General features: G+C 36.5%; 1 protein-coding gene across 1 annotated transcript; it reads right to left on the bottom strand.

Moving 5' to 3' along the window:
- Nucleotides 1-785: 785 nt before the first annotated feature.
- Nucleotides 786-14552, bottom strand: LOC144981077 (uncharacterized). The gene is made up of 8 exons (XM_078929194.1): nt 14324-14552; nt 12072-12436; nt 11186-11440; nt 10471-10649; nt 8988-9050; nt 8108-8159; nt 6615-6680; nt 786-6277 (listed from the first exon to the last, which is right to left on the bottom strand). Exons 1-8 carry the CDS (start codon nt 14358-14360, stop codon nt 6185-6187), a joined length of 1110 nt encoding a protein of 369 aa, XP_078785320.1. The 5' UTR covers nt 14361-14552; the 3' UTR covers nt 786-6184.
- Between the last annotated feature and the right edge of the window lie 3659 nt (nt 14553-18211).

Genomic DNA, 18211 nt, shown 5'->3' with positions numbered 1-18211 from the left:
CAGATATTGGGGGATAGAAGACACAGCATAAGTGCCTGCTCCATTCACTTTTCTGAATTAAAAATTCACCTCAAATACCGGAGCATACTCAATGTCTCAATCGTTCCTATGTTACTATGCTTGTTTGAGAATATTGGCTATTAATTAAGCTTAAATGCTGGCCAACTTCGCGGCGTTTGTATGTGTTGAACTGACCTCAAGAAGTCAGGAAGAGAAGGCTATAACTATAATAATAATATACATTTAGGTTATGTCATATCAGTGCCAGTAAAAAGGAAGAAAATGGGATAGTCAAATTCTAGAATAACAATTAAAGCACCCAAGAAAAAGTAAGACAACTGGGAACAAATAGAGATCAGATGTAGATTCCATACCATCAATGTACTTAGTTTGAGATCACCTTATAAGTCTTATCCGGACATAAGCACAAGATCCAACAAAGAGGAATACACTCAAATGCTTACATTTCAACACACATTAAAAATAACAAATATAATAATACATAACAGAGAGATGATTTACAAGGAAAAAAATATCATCTCCCAAAACAATAACTTTGCATTTGACTGTTTCCCTCCCAGCCAAGGTCAGGACAAAACCAAGTAATCTCATACCAAGACAAGGACAGAAAGCATGTTGGAAAACAGATATAAGGGGATAGAAGACACGGTAAGTACCTCCCTGCCCACCGTGGAGGTCGGGAACCCCACACAGTTACAGCACTTGCAACACATCTCGGTCATTTCAGTGCCAGTAAAAAGGAAGAAAATAGATAAAACAACACCTGATAAAAAACATATCAATTTTATTAAAGAAAACCATTAACCAGTGGAAGAATCTACGATTTGTTGAAAAAAAAAATCATATCAGTTTCTTTTTAAATAGAGACAAGAATTATAAGCACACAATAGTTTTAAAAGGTCATCAGATGGAGAAGTAATATTTAATTTAAGTACAGTTTGGCATCCCTATAATAATTTTATGACACTTGACACATACAATATATCATTATGACAAGGGGTATAAAAAAAATTCTCTCTGTATGACACCCAAAGGAAACTTGACATGTGAGAGTTCATGTAAGAATATTATTGTGGAATCTTTGTCCATGTTACTGTTACTGTTACATACAAATATAAAAACAAAAAATCGATGGTTTTAGGGGAGATAAACTTATTTCAATTTATAAATAAATCTGTGTCAATTCAAAATGTTTTTGTTTACATCCATTCTTAAATTAATTTACACTGAAATTATTCCATAAGTTTTGTTCCATAATACACTGTAATGTCCTTTTAATTCGGCCCAAAAGAAACAAAAAACAAAACATCTAGGCCAAACTCTTTTTATCTCTGTAAAGGGCAAATTAAAATAGCGAGCACAGTGCAAGAATACAGGATTTCATTGGTCGGAAAGCAAGTGTTTTCATTGGACTAGAAATTCCGCATTAACGGTCAATTTGAAGTTGACGATGACCACCACCATATCGATGTCGCTATGCAGGGTTTTTTTTTATTACTAAAATGTATGTTGTAGGGAGTTTTTAAATGATATATAGCAAATAAAAAATCCTATTGAATGTCATTACAATGGTTGTGGTTAAGCCATTATAAGTAAGCTGTAATGTTTTTTTGTTTTTTTAAGGGTTTTACGGCACTTGCAACACATTAAGGTCATATCAGCGCCAGTAAAAAGGAAGAAAATTGAATAGTAAAAATTTCTAGATTTAAAATTAAAGCACCCAAGAAAAGGAAAGACAAAAGGGAATTGGTTCAAATAGGAAACAGATGTAGATTCCAAGAGCACACTATCAAAGTACTTAGTTTGAGTTTGAGATCACCTCAATGTTTCACCCAGATACAAGCACAGGTCTCCACTAAGAGGAATACACTCAAATGTTTACAAATCATATATAATACGTAAACAAAACATAATACAGGACATAACAGAGGGATGATTTACAAGGAAAAAAATATCTCCCAAAACTCTAACTATACATTTGACTGTCTCCCTCCCAGCTAGTGTATCTGGCCAGGGCCTGGACAAAACCAAGTAATCTTATTCCACGACAGACAGAAAGCAAGTTGGAAAACATATATAGGGGGATAGAAGACACAGCAAGTACCTCCCTGCCCACTATGGGAAGTCAGGAATAAGCTGTAATTACTGTAATGCACAATGTTGCCAATGGGTGTAAACTAGGAACTCTGCAGTATATGGGAGGGCAAAGTTTAGGTTTATTTCACTACAGGCATAAATTTCGTATTGTAATAACATTTTTGCAACAATTTTTTTTAGTGATGTTGACAGGGTATCAAATAAAGCTTCCTTGAGACACGAGATCATACAAAGTAATGTCAATATCATAATGCAATGCAGTAATGTCGCAAAGAAAATAAATATGATTCAAACACACACCATACTAATGCCGTTGTATATGCAATGTTAACCATATATAGCACATACTGTGTTCTTTAATAAAACGGCAGACTACAAATCAAACACTAATCGCATCTAAAATTTGTTAAATTGTGTTGTTTTTGTTGGGTTTTTTTGGGGGTTTTTTTTGTGGTTGCCGTCTTTTTGAGATCTGAAAATACAAGAGACCAGTCTCCTTTTTCTCATCAACATTCACCATCAAAACGTTCTAAAACAGCAAACAAAAATAAAGCAAGTACACTGGAAAAAAATTAATTAATTAATACCAAAAAAAATTAAAAAACAAACAAAGATTAGTTTTGTAGACTTGAATGGAGATCATCAAATAATTTCTTGCATTGCTTTTCTTGAGTTATAAATTAGACTTTTAAATTGTCTCTCAATCCTGTACTTAAGGAGTGACCCACTTCATCAATCTGGTGTTTTGTAGCTTTGAACGAGATGCTGAAAAGGCATTTCTATCTTAAAATGATCAGAAATATTGAAATGTTTAGTTTTCCCCATTTTAAGAAACTGGAACCAATTTCCTAAATACATTTTACAATGCACATAAACGTATCCCAAGTTTTAGATTTTGGACTCTTTCTTTAATTCCCTTTTAAACAACAGAATCAATTCAACGTAACACCAATATGATAAGCTGGGTAATACCGTAGCCATCGTTAGCCTGACACTAGAACCCTCTAGGACTGACAGTTTGACGTTATTTTTTAGGTTTGTGTAGCGTCTAGTGAGTTGTCGTTAGTAGAGCAATTTATTTCATTGGTTGAACTATTGAATACAACTCACGATTTGTTTTCTTTTGTGGCAAAAGAAGGCTATAAGTTTACGATGGCTACAGTAATACACTATGATATCCAACAACAGAATTATAGTATGCCAAACTTTATCAAAATCAAAGGGAAAAATCAATTCCTTGTACAGAAAATTCATATAACAAATAAATTAAAAATAAAATAAAAATAGTTTAAATTTATGAAAAAAAAATTAAAAATTGTAGACCACAAAACATTTATCAGCAATAAACATAATATGTTGGTACAAACTGAAAGGGACAATAACAACAAAAATGAATGAAGACAAGTAAAAAATGTTTTAAAATATAAAATTCTTTTACTACATTGTAACAAACTGGATGTGCATAGTGACCAACTTTTCATAGAGATAATACGGGACACCCTCAAGCGCACTACCGTCATGACCCAAAATGGATGGCAGTATGTTTCGACTATTAAAAAAATATAACCTAAATTTAGAGCTATACATTCTTGATTTGTTTGTTCCTTGTTTTATGTATTTAAGGGTTTTTACAGGGTTTGCAAAACATTTAGGTCATATCAGCGCTATTAAAAAGGAAGAAATGGGATAGTCAAAAGTTCTAAAATCACAATTTAAGCACCCAAGAAAAGTAAGACAAAAGGGAATTGGTTCAAATAGGGTACAGGTCTAGATTCCAAGAACACAATATCATTGTACTTAAATTGAGGTCACCTTAATGTCTCATTCCAACACAAGCAAAGGCCCCACTGAGAGGAATACCCTCAAATGTTTACAAATCACACGTATGTAAAACAAAAAATAATACAGCGCATAAAAGAGAAATGATTTACAAGACAAAAAAATATTACCTCCCAAAATTACACATTTGACTGTTTCCCTTCCAGTCAAGGACTCAAGCCAGAACCAGGACAAAACCAAGCAATCCCATTCCAAGACAAAAACAGAAATCAAGTTGGAAAACAGATATAGGAGGATAGCACGTGAGCTCCTGCCCACCTTGGGAAAGGGAGCTCAAAATCCCCACCCAATTCCTCGTTTTAAATTACTAGTCCAAAAATAATCATCCTGGGACAAGCCAGAATCATTTCCTAATCTATAAACAGTCTATTCTTTTTTCATTTTCAACTTTTATTCTATTTCTCCACCAGGTTGCCAAAAAAGGACAGTCCTGATATTATCGGTACAGTTGGTCACACTGCACAATTATGACGATATGTATGATTTTCATTTGAATTCCTTACAAAAATCACAACTCATTTCCTCGCAATACACTGTTTATAGCATACCACACACATTCTCCTGTACAAAGAGATGGAACCAATGCTGTAAGTCATTTATTACCTCTCTCAAGTTCACATGACAGGAATCGACAACAGGTAATTGAACAAATTTGACCGATATTCATTCATGTTGAACTTCAGGGAGTTAACCAGGTTACATGCATGTCATTTGTATATATTTTATATCGTGGTATAATATTGTGGATTTGCCAGAGAAATAAAAAAAAAAATTTTTTTAAGTAAAACTAGAACAGGTATCATGACAATACACAATGGACTTTACTTATAGCATCATTATCCAACCATTTCGATATACGGGAGGAAAAAAAAAATTATTTTGAAAATTTGAATAGTATTAATGAAAAAAAATTTCTTTAATAATTTCAGAATAAATATTTATTTTTAAGAAAAGACTGAAAAAACCTATACATCAGCTGCTGTGAAGCGCCACTAAGTGAGAAAAAGGATTGAATTACTTGCTCAAAGTGGGAAAAAACAAAAACTGAAAGGGGAGCTCCAACTCCTACCGGTTATTAGTATCATGCCTCCTCAAATTATCAGAAATGAATTTTACTTTACCTTTTCAAAATAAAATTTTAAACTCTTTGTCAGTCATGACAAATTTCATGACAATGTAAGAGCGAGGCAGAAAAAAAATATGTCCAGAATACAGAACTTCCTGGCATTCATGCAGAGCATTATTTCTTATTTCTCCAAACACACTTACAAACTTGTCAACCGAACAACAATAGTATGACTTCAATTTTTACATGTTTTGACAGTGAAAGGAAAATATCTTTTCACATCTTTTTAAAATTCATATTTTCACTTCAAGAAGCTCGATGCAACAGTTGATTCACAATATCATTAACTATAGAGATGGCCAGGTTGGCATTATTTCACTCACTTGTCCTTCAACTCGAATTGCATCATCTCTTATCCTATTTAAATGTGTCAAAAATACAAGACAACTAAACAACAGGGTAAACCAATGTCGCTAGAGTCCATTTATTCATATTCTTATACAGTGGAATTCACATTAAGTCGACACACTTATCAAAGTCAACTTCTGCTTAGAGACAACACCTCTTGTCGGTCCCAAAATTTCTTTTTTTATTTAAGTGTTTCCAACTTTGCTTAAAGCAGACCTGCCATATTCAAAACTTCAAATTTTGTAATTTTTATGTCAATTTTTAGTAATTTGACAAGGAAATTCGTAATTTTGAAATTGTGTACAAACAACCACAATATTATTATTATTATTATTATTATTATTATTATCATCATTATTATAGTAGTAGTAGTTTTTCTTCTTATAATTTTTATTATTTAAGTATTAATAAGAATTAATAATTCGTAAATTTCCATCAAATTTCGTATTTGGCCATGAAATTTGTCTAAAATTCGTAAAATTACAAAAAATTCGTAAGATTCGGCAGGTATGTTAAAGTCAACCAATCTATCCGGTGTTGGCTTTTATCAGGATTCCACTGTTCATTTTTCATTATTTGTGTTTCCTAGAAGTATTGCTTAGTAAAGTACAGTATTTCATAACGGTTGGAAAGCTGCCTGTGTCATGAAGTCACCAGTCAGCTGTTATGCTTATAAGTAGAGTCCAATGTAAGCATACCCAATAATATATTTTAAAACATTATAATTTATATTTCTAATACTATTGGTCTAAATCAAATGAACACCTTCCTTTCACCGTTGTTTGATAATGATGATATTGATGCTGATGATGATGATGAAAACCGATCATTGAGGCTCAAAGTTGTCTGGTCAAACAGAAAAAAAAAAGTAATGATATTTTTTCAAAAATGGGTTCAGAGTTCATTCCTTTTTTTTAGAAACAAAAGTTGAAAGCTAATGATCAAAAAAGAAAGAGAGAGAGAGAGGGAGAGAGAGAGAGAGAGAGAGAGAGAGAGGGGGGGGGGGGGGGCGGGAGAGAGTAAAAGAGAGAGAGAGAGAGAGAGAGATGGAGGGGAGGAAAAATAGAGATGATAATAACAACGACGACGACGATGATGATGATGATGATGATGATGATAACAATAACCACCACCATCATCACTATTACAGTTATACCTCTAAAAACTACCAACAATATCTTACCGTTGATGAGGTGGAGAATACATTTTTCTGGAATTTGTAGGTGGTTTGGACAGCGGGCTTTAGTAACTTGAATTTTTTAAAAAAAAAAAGAAAGAAAGAAAAAAGGAAAATAAAAGCATGAGACTAATGGCAATGGACAACAACCATGGAATTAAAAATGAATCTGGTAGATTGCGCAGGGGTTTTGGTTTTTTTCCCCGCATTTATTCTCCTCAGATTGTTAACTGCTTTTCTTTTAACGAATAAGAGATGGTAAGATTTGAAGTAGTCTACCAAATACCCTTGATGTTTTAACTACAGCTACTATTTCAAGTTTTATAACCTTACAGAGAAAAAAAAATTAGGGGAATGCACCAGTACAAAGATACACAGATTTCAAATTCATTTGCAAAAAGAAACATTCAAATGTGAGGTTACGTTCTTGTGAATTCTTTAAAAAATAAACATTTGCAAGCATACATAATTTTGTGCTCTCATTCAGAAAAAAGAAAAATGGACCAAAGCAAAGATAATTTTTTAAAAACCATTCTTGTACACTTCGTTAAATTTCTTAATTAAATCAACTATGACAACAACAAAAAATGTAAAGGGGAGATAACCGAATAATTTTTTTTTCATACGGAAAAATAATAATTAAAAGATCAGGATAATCTTACATAATATCCAATCCAATATTTTAAGATGCACGAGACATTCCTGTCCATTATGCATTAAAACTATTACTAAAACAGTGAGAGTATCTCTCTAAAAGATTCAGGGGATGACTGTGTTTGGCAATTTGTTCCAGTCATCAATTGTCCGAGGAAAGAAGCTGAACTTGTATGCATCAGTGTTTAAAAAATAATAATAATAAAATAATTCCCTTTATTCTTCTCACAGGGGAAACTTGTCTTTAGGGAAGAGTGGAACAACTCAGGAATCATCCGTAGTGCAGCGCTGCAAATTGAGCTAGAGCGAGGTGACTTGCTCAAGGCTACACATAACAGTGGCAAGATATCGAACTCGGTACCTTTCAGGTACGAAGCAAAGACCGTACTGCTGAGCCACAGTGCTGTCTGTGGTTTTGTAAATTTTCTTCTTTGGTTGTTTCTTGTTGAATTGGTACTGCGTTGTGGCCTGAGGCAAGTTGGGACTGTTATTGATGTGCTGTACCAGATTACGATTTTATATATTTGAGAAATATATTGCTACGACAGACTTACATGCAAACTCACTCAATTTGAGAGAGAGAGAGAGAGAGAGAGAGAGAGAGAGAGAGAGATATATATATAGAGAGAGAGAGAGTGAGAGTGAGAGAGAGACACAGAGAGAGAGAGACACACAGAGAGAGAGCCTGAGAGTCAGAGAGAGAAAGAGAAAAAAAAGCCAGTAACTGAACATAAAACCATTCAAATAAATTAATTTGATTTTAAATAAAGCAAAATTAGAGAGCAATGTCTGCCAATGCACTTTTAAGTTTTGAAACTGTAATGAAATAATTTTAAAACACTCACTTTCAATTGTTCGATGATTGACTTTGGCTGTTGGACAGTGGGTTTATTAAAGCTGGAAAAAAAAAAAAGCAATATTTTATACAATTCAATCCACTTAATTGCAAACTAAATTATTCATCCCCAGATTTCCTACTTGAACATATAAAAATTTGTAATTTTTTAGGAGATAAAAATTGTAGTCGCTATAGAAAAAAGTTGACGTCACTCATGTCTTTGTTATTGTTTTTTGCCATCCACGTTTATGAGTAATTCTCACTAAACTGTATTAACGAGACTATAAACGTTTAAGGTTAAACATAGTTTTGTGTGCTGGCCGTTACATTTCCAGATGGCAATGTTGTGAGTTTCACTCAAAGCATCTATAGAAATACAGATCTTTTTAAAAAGTATAAAACAACAAGACACAGTGCACAGGATCCCACTTGGAAGAATACACTGTCTCTGATACTTACAAAATATGATATTCAAATTTAAAAAACACTAGAGCAGATTTACTATTCAAAATATCCAATAAAAAGTATAACAAAGAGGAATGGTTCAAATAGGGAAGAGAAGAAGATACTAAAAGCATTCATTACATCAATGAACTTAGTTTGAGATTACCTAAAAGTCTTATCCAAAAAAAAAAAGCATAGAATCCTGCTAAGAGGAATATACTCAAATGTTTACAAAATACATTAAAAACACAAACTACGAGAGCACACACAAATACATAATTTACAAGGAAAAAAAAAACATTTCCTAAAACGCGTACTATTCATTTTACTGTTTCCCTCTCAGCCAAGGACTCCAGTCAGGACCAGGACAAAACAAATTAATGAATAAACACAGTAATCATGTAATCGACAGAAAAACAACAACAAAAAACAGGAGAACATACTTCTGACTCTTGGGATTGGACACTTGGATAGAGACATTAGAATTCTTCATTGGACTGCGAAATCTGGAAGAAAAAAAATGTTTTTATCACATAGAAATCTATAGACAATAGAAATCTGAATGAATAAAGTATTTAAGCCCATTATATAGAAATAAGGAAATGGGATATCAAAGAAATAAGGCATTGCATTCGTAAACATAAGACCTGGGTTAATGCCCGGCTTGTCATTGAGCAAGAAACTAGTCCCTTAGACTCAAACTACACTGAGGTTGACTATGTGGCTATGTGGTCTTGTGGTATGACACTCGCTTTTGGATCAAAAGGTCCTGGGTTTGAGCCTCGCTCGGCGCATAGTTGAGTCCTTGGAAAAGGCTCTTTACTCACATTCCCTCACCATACTCAGGTGTAAACTGAGTACCTGACCGTTAACAGCGTTGTCTCTGTCCGAAAAAATTATAATATCGCCTTACACGCGTCATGTCTTGTCCTAAAACTTGAATGTTGCTGTTGGACAGGGACCCCTTGTAAAGCGCTTTGAGCATGCTGAGTGAAAATTGCGCTATATAAAAGCTCAATTTAATTTAAAGGTTGACACATGGTTTAACTCAGGTGATTTCTAGTTTCTTTGAGAATAAATAAAGGCAATTAAATTTTAAGTCAATTCTACTTATTGATTTGTTTAACATTCGTTACGATCCAACCAGCACTTTTATCATTCAGCTTTCTTTTGTAAATCACACAATTTAAAGAAAAATGTTTTATTATTATAGCCATAAAAAAAAGTGACACTGTGTTGTACGGTTCATTTTGCTGATGCATAGAATGTATTTGTTGCTTTTGTTTGAGTAAGAAAAAAACTATTTTTGTGTTCGGTGGGTGTGAAATTTTGGGGAAAATTCTGAAAATGGCTGGTAAGGAAAGGGTTAAATCATTAATTACGTTTTTTCAATTTATTTTTTTTACCCACCCTCAGAGACTCTGATCCCTTAGCTGCACTCCACCTTAGTGCAAATTTTAGTTGTGACCTGCATAAGATTTGTCATTATAACATTGCACTTAAAATATAGTAGAACAATTTTGCCCCTCGTACACTTCCCTTTGAAAAGTTTGTTCTTCCCCTTCCCAAACCAACACTACGATGGACTGATGTCTAGATAAGGATTATTTTAGTCTTAGTCTTAGAAAACAGAAAAAAAGGCTAGCTTGGAGAAAGTCAGAGCAGTCGGGACAATTGATCTATGCAGCTTTTTGAATATAAAAAATAAGTGGAGAGAACAAGAATATAAGAAATATTAATATTTTTTTTCACATGGATTAATTTAGGTTTCCACGAGTTTACCATGGTCAATGCATTTCACAATGTTCCATTCAATCCCTTAGCAGACCATATGGAACCATATTTCAATTCCATGCAGTGCGAGGCACCTACACTGTAAACATTAAAAGGGCACTAGATGAGAAAAAAAAGAAAAAATGAACGAACCTTCTCCTTTTCTTGTTAGCTGCCTGCTGGTTTGTGATTGTGACTGAGGTGTTTACCATCTGCCGGCCTGAAATGTTGGAGGCTAAGCTGACATTGCTGCCCTTGAAGTTCTGATTCATCAACCCTGCTAAAAGTTTTCTTTTGCCTGGTCCAATTGGCTTTGATATAACAGCTTGATTCTGCAGAAAATCCCCCAAAAAATAAGAACAATTTCAGATTTGCGACAAAAGCTTTTGTACGCTTAAACTAAGGGAAAGAATCATTGCCAAACAAAATATTCATTAGTAAAACCAAAATACTAGAGGTGCCTAAAGGAGTCAAAAAAAATGGAGAGAAAGATAAAGGGAGTAAATGTGACACATAAATAAGGGAACAACACAAAACAAATGACGTTTTGGCCTTTGGCCTTTTTTAAGTAAACACGAAATATATATTGATATACATATATATAAGATTGTCATAATAATATAGGTGAAAATGTGTGTGTGTGCGTGTGCAAGAGAGAGAGAGAGAGAGAGAGAGAGAGAGAGAGAGAGAGAGAGAGAGAGAGAGAGAGAGAGAGAGAGAGAGAGAAACACAATGAGATGAAGTAATGAGATCAATACTATATATATCAAGAATAAGCTAGGGGGACAGGGACGGGGGGAGGGGATATAATTCACTCCACATGAAAACAAGAAAGAAAGAAATACTGAAATAATGACATATAACCCACCGAATTTGTGACCAAACCCCGTTTGGTGTTGACCACATTATCTCGAGCTTTTTTCTTCAAGGCCTTGTTGATGTCTTGCATGGTCTTCTTGGCTGTCTGGAGCTTTATCAAGGCCGCTTCTTGTTTACGGAGTAATGTGGCCTGTGCTTTCACTGCGTTTAATCTTTGTTGTCGCTGAGCTTGTAAATTGTTGTTAATTTTATTAGAATTTGTAAATACCCGCTGACCTCTTCCTCTCCCTTTTCCTCTGACCGTCTGCAGAATAAATAAAAATTTGTTTCATTTTGATTTGATTGTTTGATTATCACAAACTCACATAAACAATTCCTACTTTAATAATGAGGCCCATTGTGCCAGAGTTAATCCGTATATCCATGGTGTGAAGTGAAAAAAAAAAGTTAAAATTGCTTATCCTATGGATAAAATCAATAGCAAAGCACTTCTTCCCACTTCTAACTTACAGCTAACCAATCACTACCAGCACAGGAGACAGCAAAAAGAATAACAAAAACAGATAAGATTCTAAGCAGATCCATTTGATGAGATTCAATTTATCAATGAAACTATTGAACCCCCAATAACATTGCGATGCATTTGAAGAGTACGAGGGAAAAACCACAGATGTCCAGTTTAAAAAATGTTCGTGACTGCCCCCTTGAGTGATATTCGGCGTCTAAATTCCTCCTTTACAGCCACAACATCGAACACACAAAAAATAAAACAATTAAAGTTATGGTTGTAATTTCTATTTATAAAGGGAAAGTTTGTAGTTAATGCCCTGATATCACTCAAAGAGGGCAGTCACAAAAATTTCAAAAATGGACATCTGTGGCTCTTCCCTCGTACTCTTCATTTACTTATTCTAACCATTCTAACCGATTATTACCTTGATACCAGTTGCGTTTCTATTCAATGGACTGACTGCTGCATTCTGATTCAATACCAGACCTCTTCCTCTGCCTCTGCCTCTCCCTCTGAGACCACCACCTCTTCCACCCCTTAAAGCAGTCCTCTGAACCTTGACACCTTGCATATTATGAATCTGTTTATTGGAAATGACATTTTGTGCACCAGATGAATTTTGTTTTAATCCTCCTCTGCCTCTGCCTCTACCTCTGCCAGCAAAATTTCCACGACCTTGTCCTCTTCTGTTTCCTCCACCACGGCCTTTCCCTCGTCCTCCACCACCTCCACCGCTAGATACCTTCATGGCCTGCTTCTTTTCTTTCTTGTTAAGTTTGATGATTTCATCTGTGGAGAAAGAGAGGATAATTATTCATTGACAGATGATTCCTTTTGAACTATTACTAAAAGCAGAATGATGAAAATACTCTTTATCAACTCCAAATATTTTACATGGAGTATTGTAGATTCCTAGTAATTGAGGAAAAAGTAGTCCGTCAGAGTCATAAATCCCATATAAAGAGCTTTTTATATAGCGCAATATCCACTCAATGTGCTCAAAGCGCTTTATAAGTTGTCCCTGACCAACAGCAACACGTAACATGAAGAACAAAACATGACGCCAGTTAGGCAATATTACAATTTTTTCGGACAGAGACAGTGCTGTTAACGGCCAGGTACTCATTTTACACCTGAGTATGGTGAGAGAATGTGAGTGAAGAGCCTGTTCCAAGGACTCAACTATGCGCTGAGCGAGGCTCGAACCCAGGACCTTCCGATCCGAAAGCGAGTGTCATACAACAAGACCACATATAGCCTATAAAATTGGATTTTATCCTGATTTGTGTAACGCTTAACAAACAGCAACTATTGCAGGTTCCACTTTACATAAGATGCTCGTCTATCACAGTGTATTTTTTGTTAGATTTTACAGAATCGATCAACCAAACACAAATGGATAGAGATGGGGGTCAGAAAAAAGCCTTGACTGCTGCAACCTGGACGGGTAAAAAAAAAAAAGTCCCTTTGCCTTTGAGAAGAGTTGCTCCACCAACTCAGCAATCAATAATCAGTAATACTGTATAAAATGCAATTTTACCAAAAGCTGACAACTGACAATACACAGGAGGAAAGCACTTTTGCAATTTATGACCATTCAGATTCAGAGTGCGACTCAAGTCCTTCACATCCATAAGATTAAGATCCAAGGCCAAGGAGAAGAGTTTACATCCTCGCTTCTGTGACATGGAAAATACAAGTAACCATTGCATGCTACCCTTGGAGTATAATACTAAAGTGTTTCAGAGTGCGACGAGTACTTCATAGCCATAATATCGAAAGGAGTTTAGTTTAAATCCTGGCATCCATGACATGAAACAGCAAGTAGAGTAACCATTGCTTGCTAGCCTTTGGATATCAAAATTAAGTGCCTCTCGATCCGATCTAAACCAGGACCCATTCTCTGCTTGGTGGATGGGGTGGAGGGGGGAAACGAAAGATCAAAATTTTAATAAAACATAGACTTCAACTAGGCTCGCTTAATGAGGTGAGCGTAGTATAAAACGGAAGTCTTGTAACTGTAATTTTTTTAAAACTGAAATTATAAACTAAAATTTGAGTTGACAAATGAATTAATTATGATCTCAAAAGTGATATTTCTGGTTCAAGTTCCTTAGTTTTAAGATATATTCTATTATGCATGACTGGTGTGAAAATGATTCCAATTTTAATTAATGACAGTATTAGTATTAGCTAATGCTAATGCTAACCGCAAACATAACCACAATGATCAGAGGTGGATGTGTGTCACCCCCTATTATATTGTGTTGCGAGTCTACCGTGTGTGTATTACGTATTAATATTAGACTAGACTGAAATTATTGCGAACATTGGAATATGAATATGAAAAAGAAATTGAGAAGGATCGGAAAGAAGTGAGTCTGTGTGAGTGTGTTGTATGTCCGTGTGTAAGTAAGAGTGTGAGAGAGAGAGAGAGAGAGAGAGAGAGAGAGAGAGAGAGAGAGATTGAAGATGCTAGAGAGAGAGAGAGAGAGAGAGAGAGATTAAGAAGAATGCACTGAGAGTAGTTGAGGTGTATTGAATTGAAGAATCAATTTGAAGATCGGAGAAAGAAGACGTGAGGAAAGGTGCGCGTGTCACAAGTCACAAAGACAAAGTAGCAAGTTTACGCAGCCATCATCATCAACAAGTTTATTGCAGTTGCTCGCTGCTTACCAAGACTCATATCGACTTTATTACTGTATCCATCCATGTTTGGTGTTGTTAGACACGTCGATATAGATTGTATAAAGCTAGAGCAAGTTAGTTTAGCCTTAGCCAAAACACTTCGATTTTTGGTTTCAGTAACTTTCCTGACAGTAGTTAGTAGCCAGCGTTTGTTTACGCCGTGCAGTGTACCGCTATTGACTATTGAAAGACAAGAGTCAAAAAGAGACCGTGCCTGTGTACGTAGCTATTTTTGCCGATTTGGGTCAGAGAGCGTAGAAAATGGCCGAAGGCGTGTAAAAACTTAGCTTTTGTAAATAATTTCCCGGAACAAAAGTTCAAATCGGAATTGTGGCGTAAAAAAAGCGGCGGAAGACCAACATAAATTACGGTCACTGTAGCTAATTTTGATATTTTAGAGACTTCTATGGCAACATATTATTGTTTTGTTATAAAAGATAATTCAACTAAATTAATCACTATTCGTTGGTGTACTCAACCATGATTTATTTATTTATTTACTTATTTATTTGTTTATTTATTTATTTATTCAGTCATTCATATTTATTGATAGGGGAGCAATTTTCATGCAATTTGCCAATAGACCTCATAAACAAACTAAAATGTTCCAATTAACAATTTTTTTTTAATCAATCAATAATATTGACAAGTGGATATTATGACAATTACATTGTTAGCATCTAAGTTACCCCTACTCCTCTATCCACCCAGCAGTGAATAGGTTGCTGGATCTCTTTGGTCATTCGAAAGGTCCTTTGCAGTAGAATAGCGTCCATATGAAAATGTTACAAGGAATTGCCACTATATCTGTTTAAATCTGTAGACAACAACACACACAAATAAAGATCAATGAATATCGTTTTATCGATTTCTATTTGACTCGTGTGATTGCATTTGCATCAATATCACGTGATCTGTCATGAACTATTCGAATAGCATGTGATCTGTAACGAACTATTCCAATGTCATGGGATCTGCCATTGACTAGTCTATCGAAATAAACTCAATCTCCGTGGCCCGTGGACATTTTTTTATATTTTATTTTTGGTTCCCCGGACCTACGTTTTATAGAACTAATGAATTTGACGGTACTTTGCGCTTTGTTTTAGACCACAAGTAGAGTGATAATTTCCGCCTGCTGAAATTGTTACTAATAATAAAAATAAATAAATAAATACATAAATTAATTATTTCATTAAATAAATAAATTAATTAATTAATTAATTTTTAAAAAATAAATAGATAATAAAATTAATAAATGGTAGGCATCCTTCCGTCTCAAGAGACGATGGTTTGCGCCCTATATGGCTTTTAGTCTCATCAGTCTTGTTGAGAGCAACGACGGGTGTGACTCAGCAGACCAATCCTTGCATGGCAGTCTCTACCGCAGTTGTTGCACACATAGTTTGACTGTGTGTTTGGTATTTGGATCTGCTGCCTCTCTTTCCTCCTTGCTCTCTCTCTCCTCAAACTTCATCTTTCTCTTCTCCTCACCTCTCTTCACTCCCTCCATCACCGCATATCTCCAGCCGCTGCGGTCGTCAGCAAGCGACTCCCAGGTGTTTGATTCGATGCCTGTCAATTTCATGTCTCGTTTGCAGACATCATAGAAGCGCAGAGCTGGACGGCCAGTTGGTCGCCGTCCAGAAGCTAGTTCACCATACATGATGTCTTTGGGTATGCGTCCATCGTCCATCCTGTGTACGTGACCAAGCCATCGCAAACGTCGCTGGCAGAGCATGAGATGCATACTGAGGGAGTTCGCTCTTTCTAGCACTGCATTGTTAGTGAGTCTGTCCCGCCACCTGATGCCGAGAATTCGTCGTAGACAGCGAATGTGGAAGTTTTCCAGGCGGTTCTGGCATGTTGTCCAGGATCCACTGCCATATAGTAGGCTACTGAGTACACATGCCTGGTATACTCTGAGTTTGGTGTTCAAAGTTGGTTGTTGGTCCACACTCTCTTGCTCAGTTGTGCCATGACAGCGGCAGCTTTGGCGATGCGCTTGTCTAATTCTGCATCAAGTGAGAGGTTGCTGGTGATGGTTGTGCCCAGGTATGTGAAGTGATCAGTGACTTCTAGCTCCTCGTTGTTAATGTAAATTGCTGGTATAGAGGGGACATCCTGACACATAACATTTGTTTTCTTGATGCTGATCGTCAGCCCGAATTCCCTGCATGCGTGGGAAAACCTGTCCATCAGCCGCTGAAGGTCTTCCTCGGTATGCGCGCATAGAGCTGCATCATTTGCAAATAGCATTTCCCTTATGATGACTGTGCGGACCTTGGTCTTTGCTCTCAGTCGTGCCAGATTGAACAGGTTCCCATGATTTCTGGTGTGTAAGTGGACTCCTTCTGGGGACTCTTTGAATGCAAACTTCAGCAGTAAGGAGAAAAATATACCAAACAAAGTCGGTGCGAGGACACAGCCTTGTTTCACGCCGCTGCGTATGGGGAAGGGTTCAGAGGCTCCACCGTCGTAACTAATGGTGCCCTTCATGTCGTCGTGGAAGGAGGCAATGATGCTAAGCTGCTGAGGAGGACAGCCAATCTTCTTTAGCAGCTGGAAAAGGCCCTTCCTGCTAACAAGGTCAAATGCCTTTGCCAGGTCAATAAATGCAATGTAGAGGGCATCTGCTAATTGGGGAGCTGCAAGGTATGGGCCGGACGTCCCGCTTGCTAAAGGAAATTGATGTGCATTTCGAACCCAACACCTCTCATTTCCAGGTGCATTGATCGCCGCGTAATCCTGTCTGACAGAGATTATTGCATATATGGCCTCTCTTGCTTTATTGTGTCCATAACAGAACCTTCCCGTGGTGTTCCCTGTTTCTACTGAGTTTGTTATGGGCGCGACCGAGTCCCCGGCGGTATAACCGGGTTAGGGAGTAGGTGGGACCCCTTCCTCTTAAGGTGCAGGAGTCAGAACCCACCGGTGAGTGGTACACGCTCTGCTCCTCACCCACCCACCTCACACTCATTCTGTAGTGTGGTGTCTTCTGTATGTCCTTACTTTTCTTAATCTACCCCTACAACTCATACTCTCCCTAGCCATCGATGTATGGCTCCACTGCCTTGTGGATACTTTCGGGAGGAGGAAAGGCTAAGGAGTAAACCTAACAGAAATCAAAACTGATGCCAAACGTATCGCTGTGCGATCCTTCGGACCACACCAGGGAGGAAGAGAGGGAGGTTCTGGTTACTGGGCAGCCCAGGATCTCCACATACTTTGCCAGCCGCGCACTGGAGAGGACACTCCAGTCTCACCTTCACCGGTGAAGAGTAACAACACGGAAGACAACAGTCTACGAGTGATAAGTCCTTGCTCGATTGGCGTAGAGTTGGACGCTACGGGTTGTCTTCGACGGTGTCATCGTAATCCTACTGGTCAGCTACCGCCCGCCCAAGCTGGCAGCCCCCAGCCAGAAAGGTGTTGACCCGCCACGATCTGCCTGCTTCAGAGGGTGCCTGGAGCTTAGAGTTTGCAAGCTTGACAAGTGGATCGTTAAACTGTGTACCAGGCAAGCAAATGAAAAAGAAAACGAAGTCCCAGCTCTTCGATTAGCAAGCTGGAATGTAAGAACTATGCGCTCAGGACTGACAGATGACCTTCAGGCCATGGACGATGCTCGAAAAACAGCAGTAATTGATCGTGAACTTATTTATAACAAGTGTAACTAAATGACAAATTGCCATATTTATGGACAATAAAGATCTGTAAATAATAATAATGATAACAATCATGATGAATATGATGATGATGATGATGATGATGATGATGATGATGATGATAATAATAATAATAATAATAATAATTAATAATAGTAATAATAATAATGATAATAATAATATTAATATAATAATAACAATAATAATA

This window comes from Berghia stephanieae, chromosome 10 (genome assembly GCF_034508935.2).
Source record: "Berghia stephanieae isolate SIO BIC M18660-M18661 chromosome 10, UCSD_Bste_1.3, whole genome shotgun sequence".
Lineage (NCBI taxonomy): Eukaryota > Metazoa > Mollusca > Gastropoda > Nudibranchia > Aeolidiidae > Berghia > Berghia stephanieae.
This window is presented reverse-complemented; position numbering and strand designations above follow the sequence as displayed.